At 47.4% G+C, this 20,676-nt stretch overlaps 1 protein-coding gene across 1 annotated transcript in view; it reads left to right on the forward strand.

Annotated features, from left to right (window-relative positions):
* The first annotated feature begins 952 nt into the window (after nucleotides 1-952).
* LOC132396018 (angiopoietin-1-like) overlaps nucleotides 953-20,676 on the forward strand; it is a 162,412-nt gene continuing 142,688 nt past the window's right edge. Inside the window, exon 1 of the mRNA XM_059973321.1 lies at nucleotides 953-1,597. Within this exon, the coding sequence (XP_059829304.1) occupies nucleotides 1,298-1,597 (300 nt within the window). The 5' untranslated portion in view covers nucleotides 953-1,297. The remainder of the gene's footprint in view (nucleotides 1,598-20,676) is intronic.

Here is a 20,676-nt window from a genome sequence, read left to right on the forward strand (position 1 = left end):
CTGCACCTAATGGGCAGGGCAAAGTTGAGGATGTGATGTTTGGGGTGAGATGCTCAGACACAATTTTCTCAAGCCCCTGTCGTTATTTCCATTGCTTTCTTAATTCAAATAATACATAGACTCATTGTTTAGGTACCTCAACACCCCATATTGGGTGGACACACAATAGTGTCTATCACAAACAAGGTTGGAAATATTAATGTACAGTGCTTTGTGTCTAATAAGTGGGTGGAGGAGGGAGGTAGAAAGTGTGTGTGTGTAGAAAAGGAAAAAGAATGAGTGAAAGCATGCATGAGAAAGAAAGCGTGTGAGTGTCAGAGAATTAATGCGTATGTGTGAAAGAATAGTGACAGTGTGAGAGTAAATATAAGAAGGGAATATGTCAGGATGTGAGAGGAAGGGGAAGAGTAAGAAAGTGAGGGACGTCAGACAGAGTATGTGAGAGGAAATGCCTTAGCATGCCTGAGCGAGAGGCTCAAAATATATGAGAGAATATGAAAGAAAATAGGGAACAAGAGGGTGAAGGAGAGAGGCAGGATTACAGCAGAAGTTGACAAATCTGTCCACAATTGGCAGCAATTTAAACTGAAAGTAAAGGAGCTAAATTGTACGGAATTTGCTGTAATCTCCAACTGTGCTCTGCTTTTATTAAAACAGCTGGTTTCAGATCAGTTCACAGAGGCACACAATTTATTCTAATTGTCTCCGGTAACATCGCTGTTCACTAAAACATAATATCACAAGGCATGGCTGGCAGCTGCTGAACGGACTCTCTGAAATCCCATCCAAAGCAAACTCCAAAGATTTCACTGGTGCGTTATCAGGAGGAAGGTGCTCTAAAGCAGATAAGGAAGCTGGACCATTGCACAAGCTCGGGGTCATTAAGCACTGTTTCTTTTTGGTAAAATGATCCCTTTGCAACTTGGGTATCAGAGACTCCCAGCACAGTGCCGCACACATTCCTGTCAAAGCCTCTCTCTGGGCTGAAGTCTCTCCGTTCCTCAGTCAGGATCAAGAGGGAAGTGCAGCTCTGGATTCCAGTCTATGGGCTGAAGAAGCTTTATTGACGCTGCAGAAAAATCTGAGTGTTTACGTCGAAGATCTGGTGCTGAAGTGTGCTAGGGAGAGAAGAACGCCGACTTCCATTTACTCGTCCTCTCATATTTCAGAAGATTTTTTAGATCATCTGATCATCGTCCGGTTCTAATGTAATATTGTTTGGGACAGTGCAATTTGGGAGGAGCAGTCGTACCGGTGTTTCAGATCCTGCTGTCCGAGAGGAGGTGAGAGCCGGAGGATGTGGGTGATGGATTCTCTCTCTGTGGCTCTGCTGTGGGCAGCCCTGGCTCAGGCGGGCTGCGGCGGGCAGCCGCGGGGCACCGAGGGGGGCCGCAGGCGCCTTAACAGGGTCCAGCACGGGCCGTGCAGCTACACCTTCATCTTGCCCGAGCTCGAGGGCAACTGCCGGGGACCTGCCGAGAGTCACAGCACCAACTCCCTGCAGCGGGATGAGCCGCCGCTGGAACAGGACTGGCCCTCGCAGAAGCTGCAGCGGCTGGAGACGCGGTCCGACAACAACACCCAGTGGCTGCGCAAGGTAGGACCTGCCTCCCGCCCCTGCTTCCTGCCCCCTGCACCTGCTCTGGTTGGGCAACATGCCATGGTGGAGATGCCAACATGACGCTGGTGGGAGGACCAATGGAGGGTGTCCCACATCTCCTTAGTTACCTCAGGTTCACTATCCCATTGCCTTCCTGGCTGCCTTCACCATTGCTGTCCCCAACCACTGGCTCCTCCAGCACAGCCTCCTGTCCTAAACTCATCCTCCTCACCTGCCCCAGCTGACCTTTCAATAATTCCTGCCTATTTTCAAATCCTCCATTTATCCTTATCCTCCAAACTCACGGTCCTCCGCCATCGCTGCAAACTCCAGTTCTGTCCTCCCTCTCATCCCCATCATTCCACCATCCCTGCCTTCAGTTACCCTCAGTCAAAACTCCTTCCTTATGCCTCTCCTCCTCCTTCACTGTCCGGGTCCCCAGTTCGCTCTGGAACTCTCTCCACACACTTCCCAGCCTCTCCTTCCTTCCTTGTCCAGCTGCCTGTCCCCCCCCCATCCCCAACTCCCTAACCCCCTCTCCAACTGCCTAGCCCCGTCTCCAACTCCCTAACCCCCTCTCCAACTGCCTAGCCCCGTCTCCAGCTCTCACTCTCTCCCCACATCTGAGACCCGCCTTGGTGTGAATGGGCTTCTGTCCGAACATCTCCTTGACCTTGCCCATTCTCCACGTTAAAGGAGCTGAGGTGGGGTGGGAGCCTTCAGCAAACTGGATGCTGCTCTAAATCAGGTTTAGTGCCACACTGGCCGGATTTAATGTGGTGCAGGTCTCGCAGTGAGACCACCACGGGACACTTCACTAAAGCAAAGCCGTGATCGCCCGGGGGGGATCTGAGAAAAACGGGGAGAGAGATCCCTGAGGCGGGCGGTCAGCGTTACACTGTACACCCTGTTTACACAGTAAGGTTCGGGTTTATTATCACGGACATACGTCGTGAATTGTTTTGTAGCTGCAGAACCGAACAAAACGTTGTGTATGAGACGGTCGCCTGCGGGAAAGGGAGGGGGCGTTTCAGGTTCTCACCCCCTGGATCGGACACGGGGTGTTTTGTAGCACAATTAGGGGTAAATTTGGCGCGGAGAGTGGGATAACTGAGGGTGGCGTCGACCCGGAGCGAGCGCCGCCTGGTCAATCCGAACGGTTCTGGGTTCGTGTACAATCCGACCTTCTAACACGGCCCGGTGCCCGGCGGCAGGTAGATAGAGCTCGGGGCCCAAGGGCGGAGGGGTGGAGTTCGGGAGGTGTGGTGGGGTGGGGGTAGGGACTGGACCTTGTGTCAGAAGAAAGGCGGCATTATCAGAGTTGGCACGGCGCTGTACCCCGGGAACGGGACACGCTGTCCTCTCCAACTCCACCGTATCCCGGCAACCAGGCAGCGGCGGGGACACGATCCCCTCTTCACCTCTGCCTGTAACAGGGCAACCCTGTCCTTCTGCCCACCTCCTGCTGTACCCCATGCAACCAGGCAGCGGGGGACACAATCTCCCCTCCACCTCCACGGTACTCACGTAGCAACAACTCCCGACCTCGGGCTGCTCCCCCCTGTAAATGGGAAGTGAGCAACATCTCCCCGCCTTTACACCTCCACCTGTATCTCACTATATTTGCACATCTGACAATGGGCTTGATGGGAGGCAGTTCGAGGAGCTGTACCAGGTACAGGGGCATTTTCTCCCCCTTCTCCCTCTGGGAACCCCGTTGGGACTGTGTGAGCGTACTGTACCCTCTTTACCCTCTGCGCCTCGGGCAGGCAACAATAAACACAGCGAGGACGGTATCAGGAAGAGAGATACGGTGGCATCTGGACTCCGGAGCAATGAGCTTTTAAGATTAAGACAAGTGTCCACTGATCAGCAGAGCGAAAATGTCTACACTTGTGGGGAGAGGAAAACCAGAGACTATCGATGGAAAAGAGTCCCCATTCACGCGAGAAATTCTTGTTAAAATCCCCAATCGTGTTAAAATTCCCTACCTGGAGGTGCTAAGTGAGAAACAGAGAGCAGGGTGGGGATTTAAAAAAAACAGGGCAGGGAGATTGAGTTTCAGAAATATGTTGTGAAATTTGTTGTTTTGTGGCAACAGTACAATGCAAGACATTTTTTAAAAGCTATAATTCACACAGTGGCCACTTTATTAGGTACAGAAGTGGAACCCAGTGTGATCTTCTGGGGCTGTAGCCCATCCACTTCAGGGTTTGATGTGTTGTGCTTTCAGAGGTACTCCCCTGCACCCCACTGTTGTGTCGCACGGTTATTTGTATTCACCTTTCTGTCAGCTCGAACCAGTCTGGCCATTCTCCTTTGAATTCTCTAACTAACAAAGCATTTTTTTGCCCACGGAACTATCGTTCCTGGATTTTTTTTTTGTTTGTTTGTACCCTTCTCAGTGAACTCTAGAGAATGTTGTGTGTGAAAATCCCCAGGAGATCAACAGTTTCTGAGATACTCAAACCACCCCATCTGGCACCGACAATCATTCCAAGATCAAAGTCACTTAGACCACATTTCTTCCTCAGTTTAATGTCTAAACCCCTATACTTACATATTTTTATGCGTTGAGTTGCTGCCACATGATGGGATTATTAGATATTTGCATTAACAATCGGTATACTGAAGTGGCCTCTGAGTGTAAGTTACAAAAAAATAAATAAACAATGCACAAGGGGAATAGCAAGATAGTGTTTATGAGTTCATCTGAAATCTGATGGCAGTGGGGAGAAGCTGTTTTTAGGTGTTGAATGTGGGTCTTCAGGCTCCTGTATCATCTCTCTAATGGTAGTAATCAGGAGAGGGCACAACCCGGAGGGAGATGGTCTTAATAATGGATGCTGCTTACTTAAGGCACCGCCTTTTGTAGATGTCCTTAAGCTGGGACGGCTCGTGCCCGTGATGGAGCTGGTTAGTCTGCAGCCTCTTTTGATTCTGCTTTATTGCAGGAGGAGTCTGTGAGGGAGCTGGAAAGAGGCGGTATAGCCAAAGCACCAGCTTGGAGAAGAGGGGCCGAATGGTGGGACAGTCAGTTCCCATAGTTTGGTATCCATTTATTATTACAGAGATAGAGTGAAAAGCTGCTATTTGTGTGCCATGCAAACGCATCACTCCATAAGGAAGTACATCAAGGTATTAAACAGAGACAGGTTGCAGGATGTCGTGTTCCAGCTGCGGAGAAGGTGCAGTGCAGGTGGACAAATGAAGTGCAAGGGCCAAATTGAGGAGATCAAAGAGCTCACCTCTTAGCAATGGTGTCCTTCAAACTTAATTCTTCAGAATTCTTAATCATGAGAAATACAACACAGAAACAGGCCCTTCAACCCACCATGCTGACTACAAAATACCCTTTTACACTAATCCTGTTCTTTACTCTCATCAACAACCTCACAGATTCTGCCCCTCCACTGCAGAGAAGTGATGGGATTTAAAGGCCAGTTGTCTTTAGTACTGGAAGTGGCAACAAAACCTCACTCCTTAGTAGTTCCTGCCTGAGATGGTAACTCAAAGGGATGTGGTGGTTCTGACACTGAAATCCAATCCCCTCCTCTTCCCCCGACCTTGTGATCACATCTGTGGCCCATCCTTCGAAAATCAGCAGGGGAACTGCTGAGAAGAGGGGACCTGACGTAAGTTTTGCTTCCATTCCATGTCCACAGGGAGAGAGGCAGAAACGAGGCCTCTCCTTAACAAAAAGGACTATTAAGTTCACAGTTACCATCCATGAGCCAGCAAACCCGTGGCAGAGACAGTTCAGTGTGAGGTCATTCGACGTTGGGATTCTTGCTTCCTTTCGGAGGTGCGGATGTTCTTGGGATCAGTCAATGGCACAATGAGGAGGTTTAAACTGGAGGCGCAGAGAGAACTAGGAGGTGAAAGATCTTTAATGGCGGGTGGGATAGAGGGGTAGAGGTGGGGATGTTCTTGGGATCAGTCGCTGGCACAATGTGCCAAAGGCTGGGGTGAGTGGGAGGTGATCATAAAGAGTTAGCAAGGCTGGAGGGAACTTTGGATTATCTTCCGGAGGTCTCCAAAGACAATTGGTGAAGTTCTGGACATCAGTGTAGCCATGCAAAGTGGGTTGGTAAAAGGCTATGGATAAGATGATATAACCATAATACAATTACAGCACAGAAACAGGTCATCTCGGCCCTTCTAGTCCATGTCGATCGCTTACTCTCACCTAGTCCCATTGACCTGCACTCAGCCCATAACCCTTCATTCTTTTCCTGTCCATATACCTATCCAATTTTACTTTAAATGACAATATCAAACCTGCCTCTACCACTTCTACTGGAAGCTCATTCCACACAGCTACCACTCTCTGAGTAAAGAAGTTCCCCCTCCTAAACCTTTGCCCCCAACTCTCAACTCATGTCCTCTTGTTTGAATCTCCCCTACTCTCAATGGAAAAAGCCTATCCATGGATGCCCTCTGATTGATAGGATGTGACAAGTGTTATTCCCTGGGGAATTGTTCTGCAGTCTCAGCCTCTCACTATTTAGAGGAGTTACTTGGCAAAGGAGTGGAGATGTATATATCCAAGCCTGGGGATGTCCCGTTGGTCGGGTAGGCCAGGGCAGAGGGGATCTGTGGACTTTGGGAAACTGTAAAATAAGTGGTGTTGTTCACTCACTGCACTCCTGGATATCAAATTCATTGAATTCACGACTACCAGCAGTGAGCTGGGAAATCTGCAGCAGACCTTCTCAAGGAAGGTGGATTATAAGGTTTAAAGTGAAACTGATTTCAACTCTGGGGACCACCTAAGGAAGCAGTGTTGACCAGCAAGGGTTAACCTATCAGGCAGGTTGTACGTAGCAGAGTTTGGAGGGCTGACGATCGATTGTGAGGTGGGAGGGGTGCTCATGGAGGAAATATAGAGAAATGACTGACTTTGGTGAGGGGAGACCAGAAGAGCACAGACACAGCCAGTCAGGACAATGTCAGGAAGCACCTCTCCACACAGAGGCAGAGGAAGTCTGGATCTTTCCCCAGCCTCACTGCGGATGATGCAGATCCATTTCAAAACGGAGACTGCGGATTGAAGTCCATATTTCAGGCCAGGACCCTGCAGCAGCATCGCAAAATGTCTATTTATGCCTGGGCCTCCTCAGTGGGTTTTTACAGTGTCCTGTTTCTGTTCCAGATTACAACACCTGCAATCTTTTGTTTTTATTGACAAATCTATATTTGATAAAATAATTGAAAGATGTTTGTGTGTGTATGTAAGAGGTCAGATTACATTTGTGTGTTTAGAGATCTTATGAGAGCAAGCGTGTCTGTGTATTTCTGTTTGTGTGTATGTATGTATGAGAGAGTGAAATTCAGAGAGAGCATGTGAGCATGCATGTTCGAAGAACAATGTAAACCAGTTCTCTTTAAGGGCTATTGCTGCCCTGGGAGTTCTTTTGTAGTCCCAGTCCATTCCTGTCTGCTTCAGGCAGGTGTTTTCTCTCAGAATAAAGTTGTTCCCTTGGGTGCAATTGCTCTACATTAGCATATAGAATGAGATGGGCTACACTGGGCTGAGATCAGCTGCCTGGCTGGAAAGGCAGCTGGATACAGAACATGCCGCTGCACTGAGCTTACAATGAACGTTAACCCCACAGCTTCAATACAGCTAACCCAAGTACTTTCCACCTTTGATACGTCTCTCGGGTGTTTGTAATGCAGAGCAATTAAAGTAGAGCCAGTTAAATTTTTACACAGGCTGAATGAATTCGTCTCAAATTATGCAAATTATTCTATCCTGCTGAGACGAGGGTATGCTGGAAATAGAACCATGTGTTAATGATGCTTACCATTATTACCGATCACATTACCCAGAGGGTTCATGCAGGTTGGCAAACTCCAGAACCAGTTTGCTCAATTTACACTGCCAATAGTGACTTTCACATGACCATCCTCCTGAAATGAGCTTCCTCGGGATACTTAAAAACCTCCTGCATTTGCACCGTAAGCTCAAGGCAGAAAGGTCAGGCTCGGATTTTTTTTAAAGATCAAGAAAATAGTTTAAAAATGTATACAGAGGAAGGAAGAGTGCAAATCTTTTACATGCACGGTCAATACATCCAGTAGTGAATCTGAATCAGAATCAGGTTTATTATCACTGACTTATATGTCATGAAACATGTTGCTTCACAGCAGCCGGACAGTGCAAAGACATAAAAATTACTTTAAGTTACTAAATAATTAGTAGTTCAGGAAAATCAACAATGAAATACTGTTTGTGGACTCATGGATTGTTGGGAAATCTGATGGTGGAGGGGAAGAAGCTGTTCCTAAATAGTTGAGTGGATGTCTTCAGACTCCTGTATCTCTCTGCAGTTTAAGGAATGCTTAGGTTTTCCTCTTCCCTCCACACTCGTAACAAAAAAGAGGGCATATCCCATATGGTGAGTGCCCTTAACGGTGGATATTGCCTTCTTGAGACACAGCTTCTTGAAGATGTCCTCGATGATGGGGAGGGTTGTGCGTGTAATAGAACTGACTGTGTCTACAACCCTTCTGCTACTCCGTGTGATACTCCTCACTGGCACCTCTATGCCAGGCTTTGATGCAACTGGCCAGAATGCTTTCCACCATATCTATAGGAATTTGCAAGGGTGTTTGTTGACATACCAAATCTTCTCAAATTTCTAATGAAGTGGAACCGCTGTCATGCCTTCTTTGTGATCATATCAATGTGTTGGGACCCAGAATAAATTCTCTAGATGTTGACCCTGGGAACTTGAACTTGCTCACACTTTCCACCTTAAATAGGGTTAACTTATTTTTTAAACCATAGCACTATTGCCACTTAAGTGGCCCTGTGGGGTGATACACCATTTCAACGTATGAAGGTTTTCCCCAACACACTCAGCTCCCCCATGTGTGGTAGCAGAAGGAGCCTGGACTGTTGTCCTTCCCCACAGAGCCATTGTACTGGCTGCTCCAAGCTTCAGAACCCCTCAGCGTGTACTCCTGTCACCTGGAATGTGCCAGTTGGCAACATTCCCATGTAGACACCTCGCTGTGCTGGAAGACCAACAAGTTTTGGGCAGACCAAAGGATATTCACCGAGTTAATGACCTTCCAGCAGCACTTAATGCCTGTCTCTATTCATGTCCCTGGGAACTGCTCGTAGATTAGAGAGTCCTTTGTTATGCAGCTGCTTGGGATGAAGTGAGACAAGGAATTTCTCCATCTTTCTCCATACCCTCTCAGCAGTCTGCTAACAGAGTAAAGAGTCTCATAACAATATGCTAACCACTACTGCAATGCCAGCCAGTCGATCCATCCCAGAACAGTTCACTTTTAACTGCAGCGAATGAATTATTGTTGGAGGTATTATAAATTCCTAGCAACACACACAAAATGCTGAAGGAACTCAGCAGGTCAAGCAGCATCTATGGAAATGAATAGAGGATTGATGTTTCTGGCTGAGACCCTTCTTCAGGACGGATTTATATATTTTAATCATCACTTTTTGTTGCTGTCTCCCAGTCCAGTCTCTTTGTTTATCCTTCCATGCCTCGTTTACTTTTCAGTTTCTTACTCTTTTGTTCCTGTATCTTCCTCAAAGCCAGGACTCTTCACCACCAGCTTCAAGAACAGTTACTACCCTTCAACCATCAGGCTCTTGAACTAAAGGGGTTAACTACTCATTCTGTTTCTGGTGTTCCACAACCAATCATCTCACTTTAAGGATTCTTTACCTTTTTATGTTATTTATTTCTACTTGTTTATATTTGCAATTGCGGTTTTTTTCTTTGATCCTGTTTACAGTTACTGTTAAGTATGCCCACATGAAAAAGAATCACAGGATTGTATATGGTGACATATATGAAAATAAATTTTACTTTGACTTTGATTAAGGAGATAGTCTGTAGTTTAAGGAATGGTGAGGTTCCACTCTTCCCTCCTCTCTTGTTATCCCTTTCGATTGCTAGCAAGTTATGGTTGGGCTGTGAAGGGGTGGGCAGGCTGTGAAATGCCACTCTCCGAATGGGTCTGCCTCTCAGAACCAAGAGGGACTAAACTGGATTCGGAGCTTGTGGGATCGGATTGAAAACTGCGGAAGTTACTCTCTCGCGTTTCCCCGACACTGACTGTGGGGGCTATGAACAAAGGTGTACTTGTGCAAGAGTGCGGGTGCAGGCTGTGTGCATGCCCACACAATGGTGTATGAGAGTGTGAGTGCATGTGCAGATGTGTGCAAGAAAGAGAGTACAAGATGTTAATGTGTGCAACAGTGTATGAGCGTGTGAAGGTATGCAAGTGTATGAAGGAGTGAAAATCGGTGGGTCAGCAATGAGCTCTGAGCCAAATGCTTTATGCTTTCGATGGTCATAGACCTTTACGGACTCCAAACGATGTGCAACTAATTGAATCAGCACAGACACGGTAGGCCAAATGGCCTTCTCTGTGTCATGGAGTTCCAAGATTTGGAATGAAACACTTTCACTTTGTATTTGCTATCATGTGCTTTTGATTAGCTTGTCAGAAGTTACACTCTGAGTAGAGAACGTGACCTTTGTGCCCAATCCCGTGGAAGAGTTACCCCTGCAAAGGACAAGGCGACGGCTGACAGGAGAGGTGGGAGGGGTGGTCAGTGATAGTTCAAGTTAGGACCTGGGATACTGCGTAAGAAAAGTCCAATAAATAAATAAATCATAACCAGCAGCTGGCAGTGAAATACTTCCAGTCATTAACCTTAATGCAGCTTCAAATGAGCAGAAATCAGAAGCACCAGCCTCCCTTCCCCCTACCAGCAAGTTAACTTGTTTTTTTTACCCAGCTTTCCAGATCAGAAAAGTAATTGTTCTTGGATTAGTTGATAAGCATCAAGGGATTTGTGTGATATGTTTGCCACAACTTGAAATAAACAGACGGCTCCTGCTTCAGTGAAAAGAATAATGACTCAGTGGCTTGAAAGACATTTCTAATTGTAATTGAGAGTTGGTGGTACTGAGGTCTGTGGAGGCAGCTCTGTACATCCTCTGCTCCATGGTATATGGGCATTCAACCTGGCCAGAGGGCCTAGGTTTGCCCTGCATACCCTTGCAGCAGTGTGGGAGTGCTACCTCTCTGGGGAGCCATTAAACCATAGTATTGCCTGCTCTCTTGAGTCTATAATCCCCTGGTATAATTTAAATAAATCCAGACATCACCCCGCTGACCTGTTGGTGAATATTCATCTCCCAATGAAGGTGACAGCTGAGTGACTGACCACATGGCTGTTTATGGGAGCTTGCTGTGCACAGGTCTGTCGCAGTATTTCCTACTTTACAATGCCTTCTTTATCGGGTGGGAAGTGTTCTGATGTTGTGGAAGATGCTGTATTTTATTAAGTGAGTGTCGTTAAGAATGATACTGTCAATGGCAAGTTTTTGACAGGTTCTTATTCAGAGGGTGAATAAATGGAGCCAGTTGCATTGGGGGCAGTGCAGAGAGGGTTCATCGGGTTCATTACTGGATGAACAGGTTATTTACAAGCAGAAGTTTGAACACCAGAGTCTCATCTGTCCATTTCCCACCACAGACACTGCCTGACCGGCTGAATTCCTCCAGAAGTTTGGTTTTGTTTTGGCTCCAGATTACAGCATCTGCAGTGTCTGCAGTCTCCAAGGTTTGAACAGGCTGTGACATTTCTCATGGAAGCTTAGAAGAGTGAGAGGTGATCTTATCGAAATATATGATACTGTATTCTAATGGGAGGGGAGGGGTGGTTGATAGGGAGGATGCTGAAAGTTTCCCTTAGAGGTGCTATCTAGAACTAAAGGGTTCATTTGCTTAAAATGGAGATGAGAAATTTCTTACCTCGGGAGGGAAAGTTGGAATTCTATACAGGGCCATTGAATGTCTTCAAGGCAGAGATGGCAGAATTTGACCTGTACGGGGGACAGGGGTTGGGGAGAGCAGGTTGGTAAATGGAATCAAACCTCTCAGATTGGCTGTGATCTCAGTGAATAAGAGAGCAGACTCGGGGTAGAACCGTTCCCATCTTCTCCACACCAGTTTCCAAACTTTGATTTTGTATGTTCTTGAAAGGAATACAAATTCCCCATAAGCTCTTCCAACAGGGACACAGAAATCATGGCACATTCTGAAAGGTTTCTAAGTAGTTCCCATGTATCCATGAATAGAAGAAATATTTGTAAAGCAGTCAAGGAAACTCGATGCCTAAAATTGAACATAAACACTCTGAAATTCTTATTCAGGCAGGCATGTGCCTTGTGTCCCTGTTTCAGCACCAACCTTCATTTAGTTAAGGTCCATTAATAATCGTTATTCAGATCCTGTCACACTAATCGAGTAGAAATGATTAAAGTTCATGAAGCCTTGATTGCAGTGAGCAATCAGTGGGGCGCCATGGTGGTGTAATGGTTAGTGCAACGCTGTCACAACTTGAGGTCTCGGAGTTTGGAGTTCAATTCCAGTGTCCTCTATAAGAAAGTTTGTATGTTCTTTCCATGAGCGCAAGGGTTTCCTCCTACAGTCTGAAGATGTACAGCCTCCAACTGGATCCATCAGCCCATCATCCCCTACCTCAGCTGGTTCCACCTATCTTCTACCAGCCTCCTGTCTCAGAATCAGGTTTATTATCACTGGCATGTGATGTGAAATTTGTTAACTTAGCAGCAGCAGTTCAATGCAATACATAATCTAGCAGAGAGAAAAATAATAATAATAACAAATAAGTAATTCAATTTACAGTATAACATATATCAAATAGATGAAAATTGTGTAAAAAACAGAAATAATGTATATTTAAAAAAGTGAGGTAGTGTTCATGGGTTCAATGTCCATTTAGGAATCGGATGACAGAAGGGAAGAAGCTGTTCCTGAATCACTGAGTGTGTGCCTTCAGGCTTCTGTACCTCATACCTGATGGTAACAGTGAGAAAAGGACATGCCCTGGGTGCTGGAGGTCCTTCATAATGGACGCTGCCTTTCTGAGACACCACTCCCTAAAGATGTCCGGTGTACTTTGTAGGCTAGTACCCAAGATGGAGCTGACTAAATTTACAACCCTCTGCAGCTTCTTTCAGTCCTGTGCAGTAGCCCCTCCATACCAGACAGTGATGCAGCCTGTATGGAGGTTTTTGAGTGTATTTGTTGACATACCAAATATCTTCAAACTCCTAATGAAGTTTAGCCATCGTCTTGCCTTCTTTATAACTGCTTCGATATGTTGGGTCCAGGTTAGATCTTCAGGGATCTAGACACCCTGGAGCTTGAAGCTGCTCACTCTCTCCACTTCTGATCCTTCTATGAGGATTGGTATGTGTTCCTTCGTCTTACCCTTCCTGAAGTCCACAATCAGCTCTTTCATCTTACTGACGTTGAATGCAAGGTTGTTGCTGTGACACCCTTTCACTAGTTGGCATATCTCACCCCTATATGCCCTCTCGTCACCACCTGAGATTCTACCAACAATGGCTGTATCATCAGCAAATTTACAAATGGTATTTGAGCTATGCCTAGCCACACAGTCATGGGTATAGAGAGAGTAGGACAGTGGGCTAAGCACACGCCCCTGAGGTTCACCAGTGCTGATCATCAGCAATCACTAATCTGCACAGACTGTGGTCTTCCAGTTAGGAAATTGAGGGTCCAATTGCAGAGGGAGGTATGGAGGCCCAGGTTCTGCAACTTCCCAATTATGATGGTGGGAATGATGGCATTAAATGCTGAACTATAGTCGATGATCAGCATCCTGCCATAGGTGACACAGCACCCCTCCCTCTTACACTCTCAGTCTTGATTAAGGGGTCTCATCCAAAAATGTTGACCATCCCCTTGACCCACACAGAAGCTGCTTGATCCATGAATTTCCCCAGAAGTTTGTATTTTATCCATAGAGTTAGAGCAGTATGGTATAGAAACTGGCCCTTTGGTCCAACTAGTCCACGGCGACCATGCTGCCCATCGAATCCTGTCCCAATCACTCTAGATTCCTGCATCTAAATTCGGGCACTTCTACCTGCTGAGGTTTGCTTCCTCACCCATCCCAGGATGGTACTTCTCAATCAACATCCCTAAATGGCAGCTATTTTGACCTCAAGTACAAGGCTTCAAGAAATTACAGGAGTTCAGAACCCACACCATCAGGTTCAGGAACAGCTATTACCACCCTCAATCATCAGGCTATTGAACCAGAGGGGATAACTTCATTCAGCTTCACTTGCCCCATCGCTGAACTGTTCCCACAACCTATGGACTCACGTTCAAGGACTCTTCGTCTTATGTTCTCGATATTTATTGTTTATTTATTTATTATTATTTTTCCCCTTTGTATTTGCACAGTTTGTTGTCTTTTTCACACTGGTTGTCTGCCCCATTGGGAGTGGTCGTCCATTAATGGTTATTGGATTTACTGAGTATAGCTGCAAGAAAACTCGTCTCAGGGTTGTATATATGGTGACATATACTTCCTTTGAACTTTGAACAGTATCACGTTGCCTATTGTAGATCTTGTTGTGTAGAAATAGGTTGCTGTTTTCTTGCATTACAACTGTGCCTACAAACTTCATTGGCTGAGGAGCACTTTGGGACTAGTTGAAGTGATGAAAGCTGCCATAGAAACACAAGGCCCTCCCTCGTCGCTGAGTGCATAATGTTGGGCATTGGCAACTGCAAAGCAAGGAATTTCCCAGCAAAATGTTTGCAAATGATCCCAGTGGGATGAAGCTTCAGCACAATTCGTTCACTAAATAGAGTGGAATACCTATAATGGATTACATAGTATTGCAATTGTAGCAAGACTACTGGGGCTGTAATTCTGGTAATCAATCAGGAATGCCAAACTTCCTTTGAATTGAAAAGTTTCCCATTTGGGCTCAGTTTCCAGCCTTTGCACCATCTTGGTTATAAGATCTGCTGTTGGCATCAAGCAAAGTCCATGTGGCCTGACACAATGACATTCTGTAATTAGCATTACAGAGGCACAGAGTCAGCTTGACATTGCACAGGCCCCACTTCTTTGTTCCTGCCCCAGTCACTGGAGAGTTTAGGTACCTCAGGTGGCCACATGTTTCGCATCAGTCCATGTTATTATTGGACAATGCCTATAGGTTTGGTCCATGCTCGCAATCCAGAACAGCCCGTATGGTTTGGATGGGTGATTAATTATCTGACTAATCATTATACTGACTATAATTAGGCTGCCTATTTCAGAGCATGTGGAATTACTCACTCCGTGACATCCAGTGCTCCCTCGCTGAAGTCATTGTGTGAAGAAGTTGGCCATGGGTCAGATATGTGTCTGTTGTCCCATTTGGCAGTCACGATTTCCAGTGTGCTAGTGAAACTGCCCACAAGATTACCATTTGCTACAAGCTGATGTCAAAACATTATTGTTCGGCTTGTCCTTAGCAGTAAAAGCAAGGCTTGTGGATGGAACAGGTCAGTGATGAACCAGTTTCAAGGGATCAAATGGCCTCAAACAGAATCTGTTTGCCAGGTGTTCCTGTGCACTTGCCAGAAGGAAAGATTTTCACATCCTCATGTGCTTCACCTACACCGAGGAACACCTCTGGCGTATGGGAGAGATGCTGCAGTTATTGCCCACTCACAGTAATGAGGTGAATGAACAGCTGCCTTGTTTTAGTGTTTGCTCTGTAGATAAGTATTTGCATTTTGATTAAAGAAAATTCAGGGAGCTATTTCATATCTCCTGGCTCTACACTATTCCTCTACCAGCACTACTTTTGATTATCAAACCAAAAATACCCAGCAGGTCAGGCAACATCTTAAATTGATTTTTCATAACCCAAGAAAGAAAGGCTGGTAGTATCAAACCTTTATCTGTCAGACTTCCCACCAAACCAAATGTAATGGAATTCCTCATTTACAGAGGAGGTTGTAGACTTTGCTCTGGAGAGATTGCCCTTCATGTGACTCTTTATGAGTCTTGATAGCATCCTGGAAAGAGAAACTGTCAGGTCCCAGCACTCTCAGAAGGTCATTGAGGGGGATTGCTATCTCAACAAGATATAACTCATGGGAGAAATATTGAGGGGTGGAGACCAGCATCAAAGCCTTGATAAGTAGGCATGGAAGAACAGTCAGTAGTCCCACTCCTTCTGGGAGGGCTGGGTGACATACCAACTCCAAGGTCATTGGAAATCTCCGGCACTGCAGGAATCTGGAAGCTTTTTGCCTATTAGCTGAAAATCTGTTTCAAATTCTTGACGAAGAATTATGGCTAAAAGAGCCAAGTGGTGGATGGTTGAGATTGCTGTGGGGGTTTCTGCGTAGCTTTGTCATGAATCAACTGACTAATCAGTTAACCCTTTACAGCTTCCAAAGCTAAAACAATTCACTGAATGCAAGTTATTATTATATAATACTTTATAACAGCCCTGGCTGATCTACATGGGAGATCATCAAACAATATTTGATGTTAAGTTTCAAAAGGAGATATGAAGCGAAGTGTTCGAAGGCTGGAACAAATGTTCTAAGCATTTTTAAAGGAAATGAGAAAAGTTTTCCTCACACACTGAGCAACTTTAACATGACAGTCAGAATTTAGATGAGATTCAACTTGTTTGTCATTGTGCCGAGTACAGATACAAAGCCAAATTAAATGCAGTTAGCATCTAACCAGAAGTGCAAAGAATAGTGTTATTTACAAAATAACTGTGAATAAAAAGTAAGTGCTACAGTACACAAATATAAAAGTACTGAGACAGTGCAATATGGACGCAATACTGCTTAGCGCTGTGATGTGAGGTTCAACTGAATCCTTTGCCCTGACAGATTCCAAGTCCTGAAATTAACGGATTCACAGGTGACCTTCAAGCTTGTGAAAGAAAATTCTGGAACTACTCAATAGGTCAGGCAGCATTGATGCAAACAGAAACGATTAACATTTCAGTGGAAGACACACTCCCAATGACCTAAAGTGTTAGTTCAGTTTTACCCTCAGCAGATGCTGTCCGACTTGCTGAGTATTTCCAACAATCTCCTTTGGTCTTTATTTCAGATTTCCTGCATCTGCAGTTTTTTTGAAGATTTCATGAGCTTGGAAGGTTTGTGTGCCTGGGGGAGAGAGTCCCATATGAGTAGTGCCGTGAAGACAGTAATTTTCTCCCTTCAACTGCTTAGTCTCAAAGTGCAAATCAAATCAAGTTTAATTGTCATTCAAACTATTCATAGATACAGCCGATTGAGTCAGTGTTCCTTGGGGGCCAGGATGCAAAAACATATGCACGCATTCAAAAATAGTGAGCAAGGAAACGTCCTCATGTAAGAAAGCACATATTTTTAGTCAGAGACCCTGAGCGACAAGTCCTGTAAATTGATGTTTCCAGGCTGTCATTCCACCGATCAAACAGTAGAGGGCAACAGCAATGGAGAGGCCACTCCCAACCGAGCATCCCAAGCTGGCCTCTGGGGTCTCATCACCTGGCCTGCAGCAGCAGGCAAGCCTGTGGCTTGGGGCCTAGACCTCACCACAACCAAGACTCTGCCTGTCTCGCCACCAAACAAGGGAAGCAGCCCGGCAGCAATCAACGTCCAACAGGGTCTTGAGATCGCAAGACAGTCACCCATAGTTTCACTGCATGCCACCTTCATGCACCAACTTCAGTGCCTTCGGGTAGCAGACTACAGCATGGTCTACACCCAGCTCAGCTCCTCCAAATCCAATGTGGCTCCTCCAGTGGCCCAACCGGCCTGCACTCTCCTCTGGCAGCTCAACCGGCCTGTACTCTCCTCTGGCAGCTCAACCGGCCTGCACCCTCCTCCAGTGGCCCAACCGGCCTGCACCCTCCTCCAGTGGCCCAACCGGCCGGCACTCTCCTCTGGCAGCTCAACCGGCCTGTACTCTCCTCTGGCAGCTCAACCGGCCTGCACCCTCCTCCAGTGGCCCAACCGGCCTGTACTCTCCTCTGGCAGCTCAACCGGCCTGCACCCTCCTCCAGTGGCCCAACCGGCCTGCACCCTCCTCCAGTGGCCCAACCGGCCTGTACTCTCCTCTGGCAGCTCAACCGGCCTGCACCCTCCTCCAGTGGCCCAACCGGCCTGTACTCTCCTCTGGCAGCCCAACCGGCCTGTACTCTCCTCTGGCAGGCCGACCGGCCTGCACTCTCCTCTGGCAGCCCAACCGGCCTGCACTCTCCTCTGGCAGCCCAACCGGCCTGCACTCTCCTCTGGCAGCCCAACCGGCCTGCACTCTCCTCTGGCAGCCCAACCGGCCTGTACTCTCCTCTGGCAGGCCGACCAACCTGCACTCTCCTCCAGTGGCCCAACCGGCCTGCACTCTCCTCTGGCAGCCCAACCGGCCTGCACTCTCCTCTGGCAGCCCAACCGGCCTGCACTCCCCTCTGGCAGGCCGACCAACCTGCACTCTCCTCTGGCAGGCCGACCAACCTGCACTCTCCTCTGGCAGCCCAACTGGCCTGCACTCTCCTCCAGTGGCCCAACCGGCCTGCACTCTCCTCTGGCAGCCCAACCGGCCTGTACTCTCCTCTGGCAGCCCAACCGGCCTGCACCCTCCTCCAGTGGCCCAACCGGCCTGCACTCTCCTCTGGCAGCCCAACCGGCCTGTACTCTCCTCTGGCAGGCCGACCAACCTGCACTCTTCTCTGGCAGGCCGACCAACCTGCACTCTCCTCTGGCAGGACGACCAACCTGCACTCTCCTCCAGTGGCCCAACCGGCCTGCACTCTCCTCTGGTGGCCTGACCAGTCTGTATTCTCCTCTGGCAGCTCAACTGGCCTGCACTCTCCTCTGGCAGCCCAACCGGCCTGCACTCTCCTCTGGCAGCCCAACCGGCCTGCACTCCCCTCTGGCAGGCCGACCAACCTGCACTCTCCTCTGGCAGGCCGACCAACCTGCACTCTCCTCTGGCAGCCCAACTGGCCTGCACTCTCCTCCAGTGGCCCAACCGGCCTGCACTCTCCTCTGGCAGCCCAACCGGCCTGCACTCCCCTCTGGCAGGCCGACCAACCTGCACTCTCCTCTGGCAGGCCGACCAACCTGCACTCTCCTCTGGCAGCCCAACTGGCCTGCACTCTCCTCCAGTGGCCCAACCGGCCTGCACTCTCCTCTGGCAGCCCAACCGGCCTGTACTCTCCTCTGGCAGCCCAACCGGCCTGTACTCTCCTCTGGCAGGCCGACCGGCCTGCACTCTCCTCTGGCAGCTCAACCGGCCTGCACTCTCCTCTGGCAGGCCGACCAACCTGCACTCTCCTCTGGCAGGACGACCAACCTGCACTCTCCTCTGGCAGGACGACCAACCTGCACTCTCCTCCAGTGGCCCAACCGGCCTGCACTCTCCTCCAGTGGCCCAACCGGCCTGCACTCTCCTCCAGTGGCCCAACCGGCCTGCACTCTCCTCCAGTGGCCCAACCGGCCTGCACTCTCCTCTGGTGGCCTGACCAGTCTGTATTCTCCTCTTCTCCGAACTGCCAGCCAGCTACTCCAAAGAATGAGCAGCTCACTGATGCAGTAGGCCTCCTGTACCCTTAGTTATTGGAGTCCTGTATCCCCTTATGGTCATAAAAAAACCCATTTAACAAAGAAAAGAGCACCTTTGGTCAGCCTCTGCAGACATGGCTGCATGTACATGTACCGCCATGTTACCAGAAGGATTTCAGCGAAATTACTCTACCCTCTGCTAAATCAGTTAAATCAGAGGCTTCATTACAAATGTAACTTGCAAACCTGACTCTTGGCAATGGCCCTTCTTTGAATTCCCTAGCAAAAACCATAGCCTGAATTATTCCAATAGATTTAATGAGATAAAGTGGCTTAGAAAGTGATGCACCATCAATAACTCTCAGAGACGTGAGTTAAGGTAGGCTTTTATTGGCTGGAAGAAAGCACCATCAGCAAGCGACCACCACACAACATCCTGGAGACTGAGGAAGGAGCAGTGCCTCCAGTCGCCTTTTTCAGGGGTCTATGGGAGGAGGCACAGGAGCAGTCAGTGGGGGGAGGGGGGGGGGGTGTCCAGACAGGTAAATGTCGTTCACCACAGAAAGTTCACGTGAACAAGTGTTATTAAAATAACTTTGAGACTGGACCCAGAAGGAAATATTTGGAGAGATGACAAAAAAAAACGAAGTAAAAGAGCTGGTGGCTTTAACAAGGAAAGGGAGGTGGAGTTTGTTGGGAAGGTGACTGCAGAACTCAGAGCCCAAACAGCTAAGTGGTGGAGAGATTAAAACTGGGATAATCAGGAGGCTGGAATAGGAGGAGCCAAGTATTCTTGTAGGACTGTAGGACTTCAGAACAAGGGGGAATTAGGCAGGATCTAGCAGAGGTTGATCGGGTAAGCTTATTGGAAGGGAATGGAATGAATAGCAGGCTTTTAAGGTCAGCCTGTTCCTGTTAGAGTGAAGGGTAAACCTGGCAAGATTAGGGAACCGTGGCTGATGAGAAATATTGAGACACTTCTGAAGAAAAAGAAGGAAGCATATATTGGATTTAGGATGAGTGACTCCCTTGACGACTATAAGAGGCAAACCAGGAGAGCAAAGAGAATGTGTGAGATGATTTTGGCAGGTGAGGTTAGGGAAACTCCCAAGAGCCTCTATAGTTATGTTAAGAGTAAAAAGTGGCCAAGGAGAGAGTAGATCCCCTTAGGGATCAGCAGGATTGTGTAGGTTTTGAACTGCTGTAGATGGGTGGAATTTGCAAAGTTAACAGAGGAGAAAATCATTGTTGCTCATGAGATAAGTGGAATTTTTTTGGAGAACATTCCATTACCAAGGAGGAGATTTACAGAACATTTGAAGGCAACCTCAGACTTTGTGGGAGGTTAGAGAAAAAATTGTGGAGGTTCTTGAGGAGTTATTAGCTTCATGTCAGCTGCTAATGAAATTCATGAGGAAAGGAAGGAGGCTAATGTTGTTCTGGTGTTTAAGAAGGGTAGCAAGGACAAGCCAGGGAACTACAGGGTAGTTAGCTTAACAACAGTAGTGGGAAAGTTACAGGAGGGAATTCCGAAGGGCTGATTTACCAGTATTTGGATAGACAATGCCTGATTGGGAGCTGTCAGCATGGCTTTGTGCATGGGAAATTATTTAACAAAATATTTAGAGTTTTTAGATGAGGGTAGGGCAGCAGAAGTT

This window comes from Hypanus sabinus, chromosome 1 (genome assembly GCF_030144855.1).
Source record: "Hypanus sabinus isolate sHypSab1 chromosome 1, sHypSab1.hap1, whole genome shotgun sequence".
Taxonomy (NCBI): Eukaryota; Metazoa; Chordata; class Chondrichthyes; order Myliobatiformes; family Dasyatidae; genus Hypanus; species Hypanus sabinus.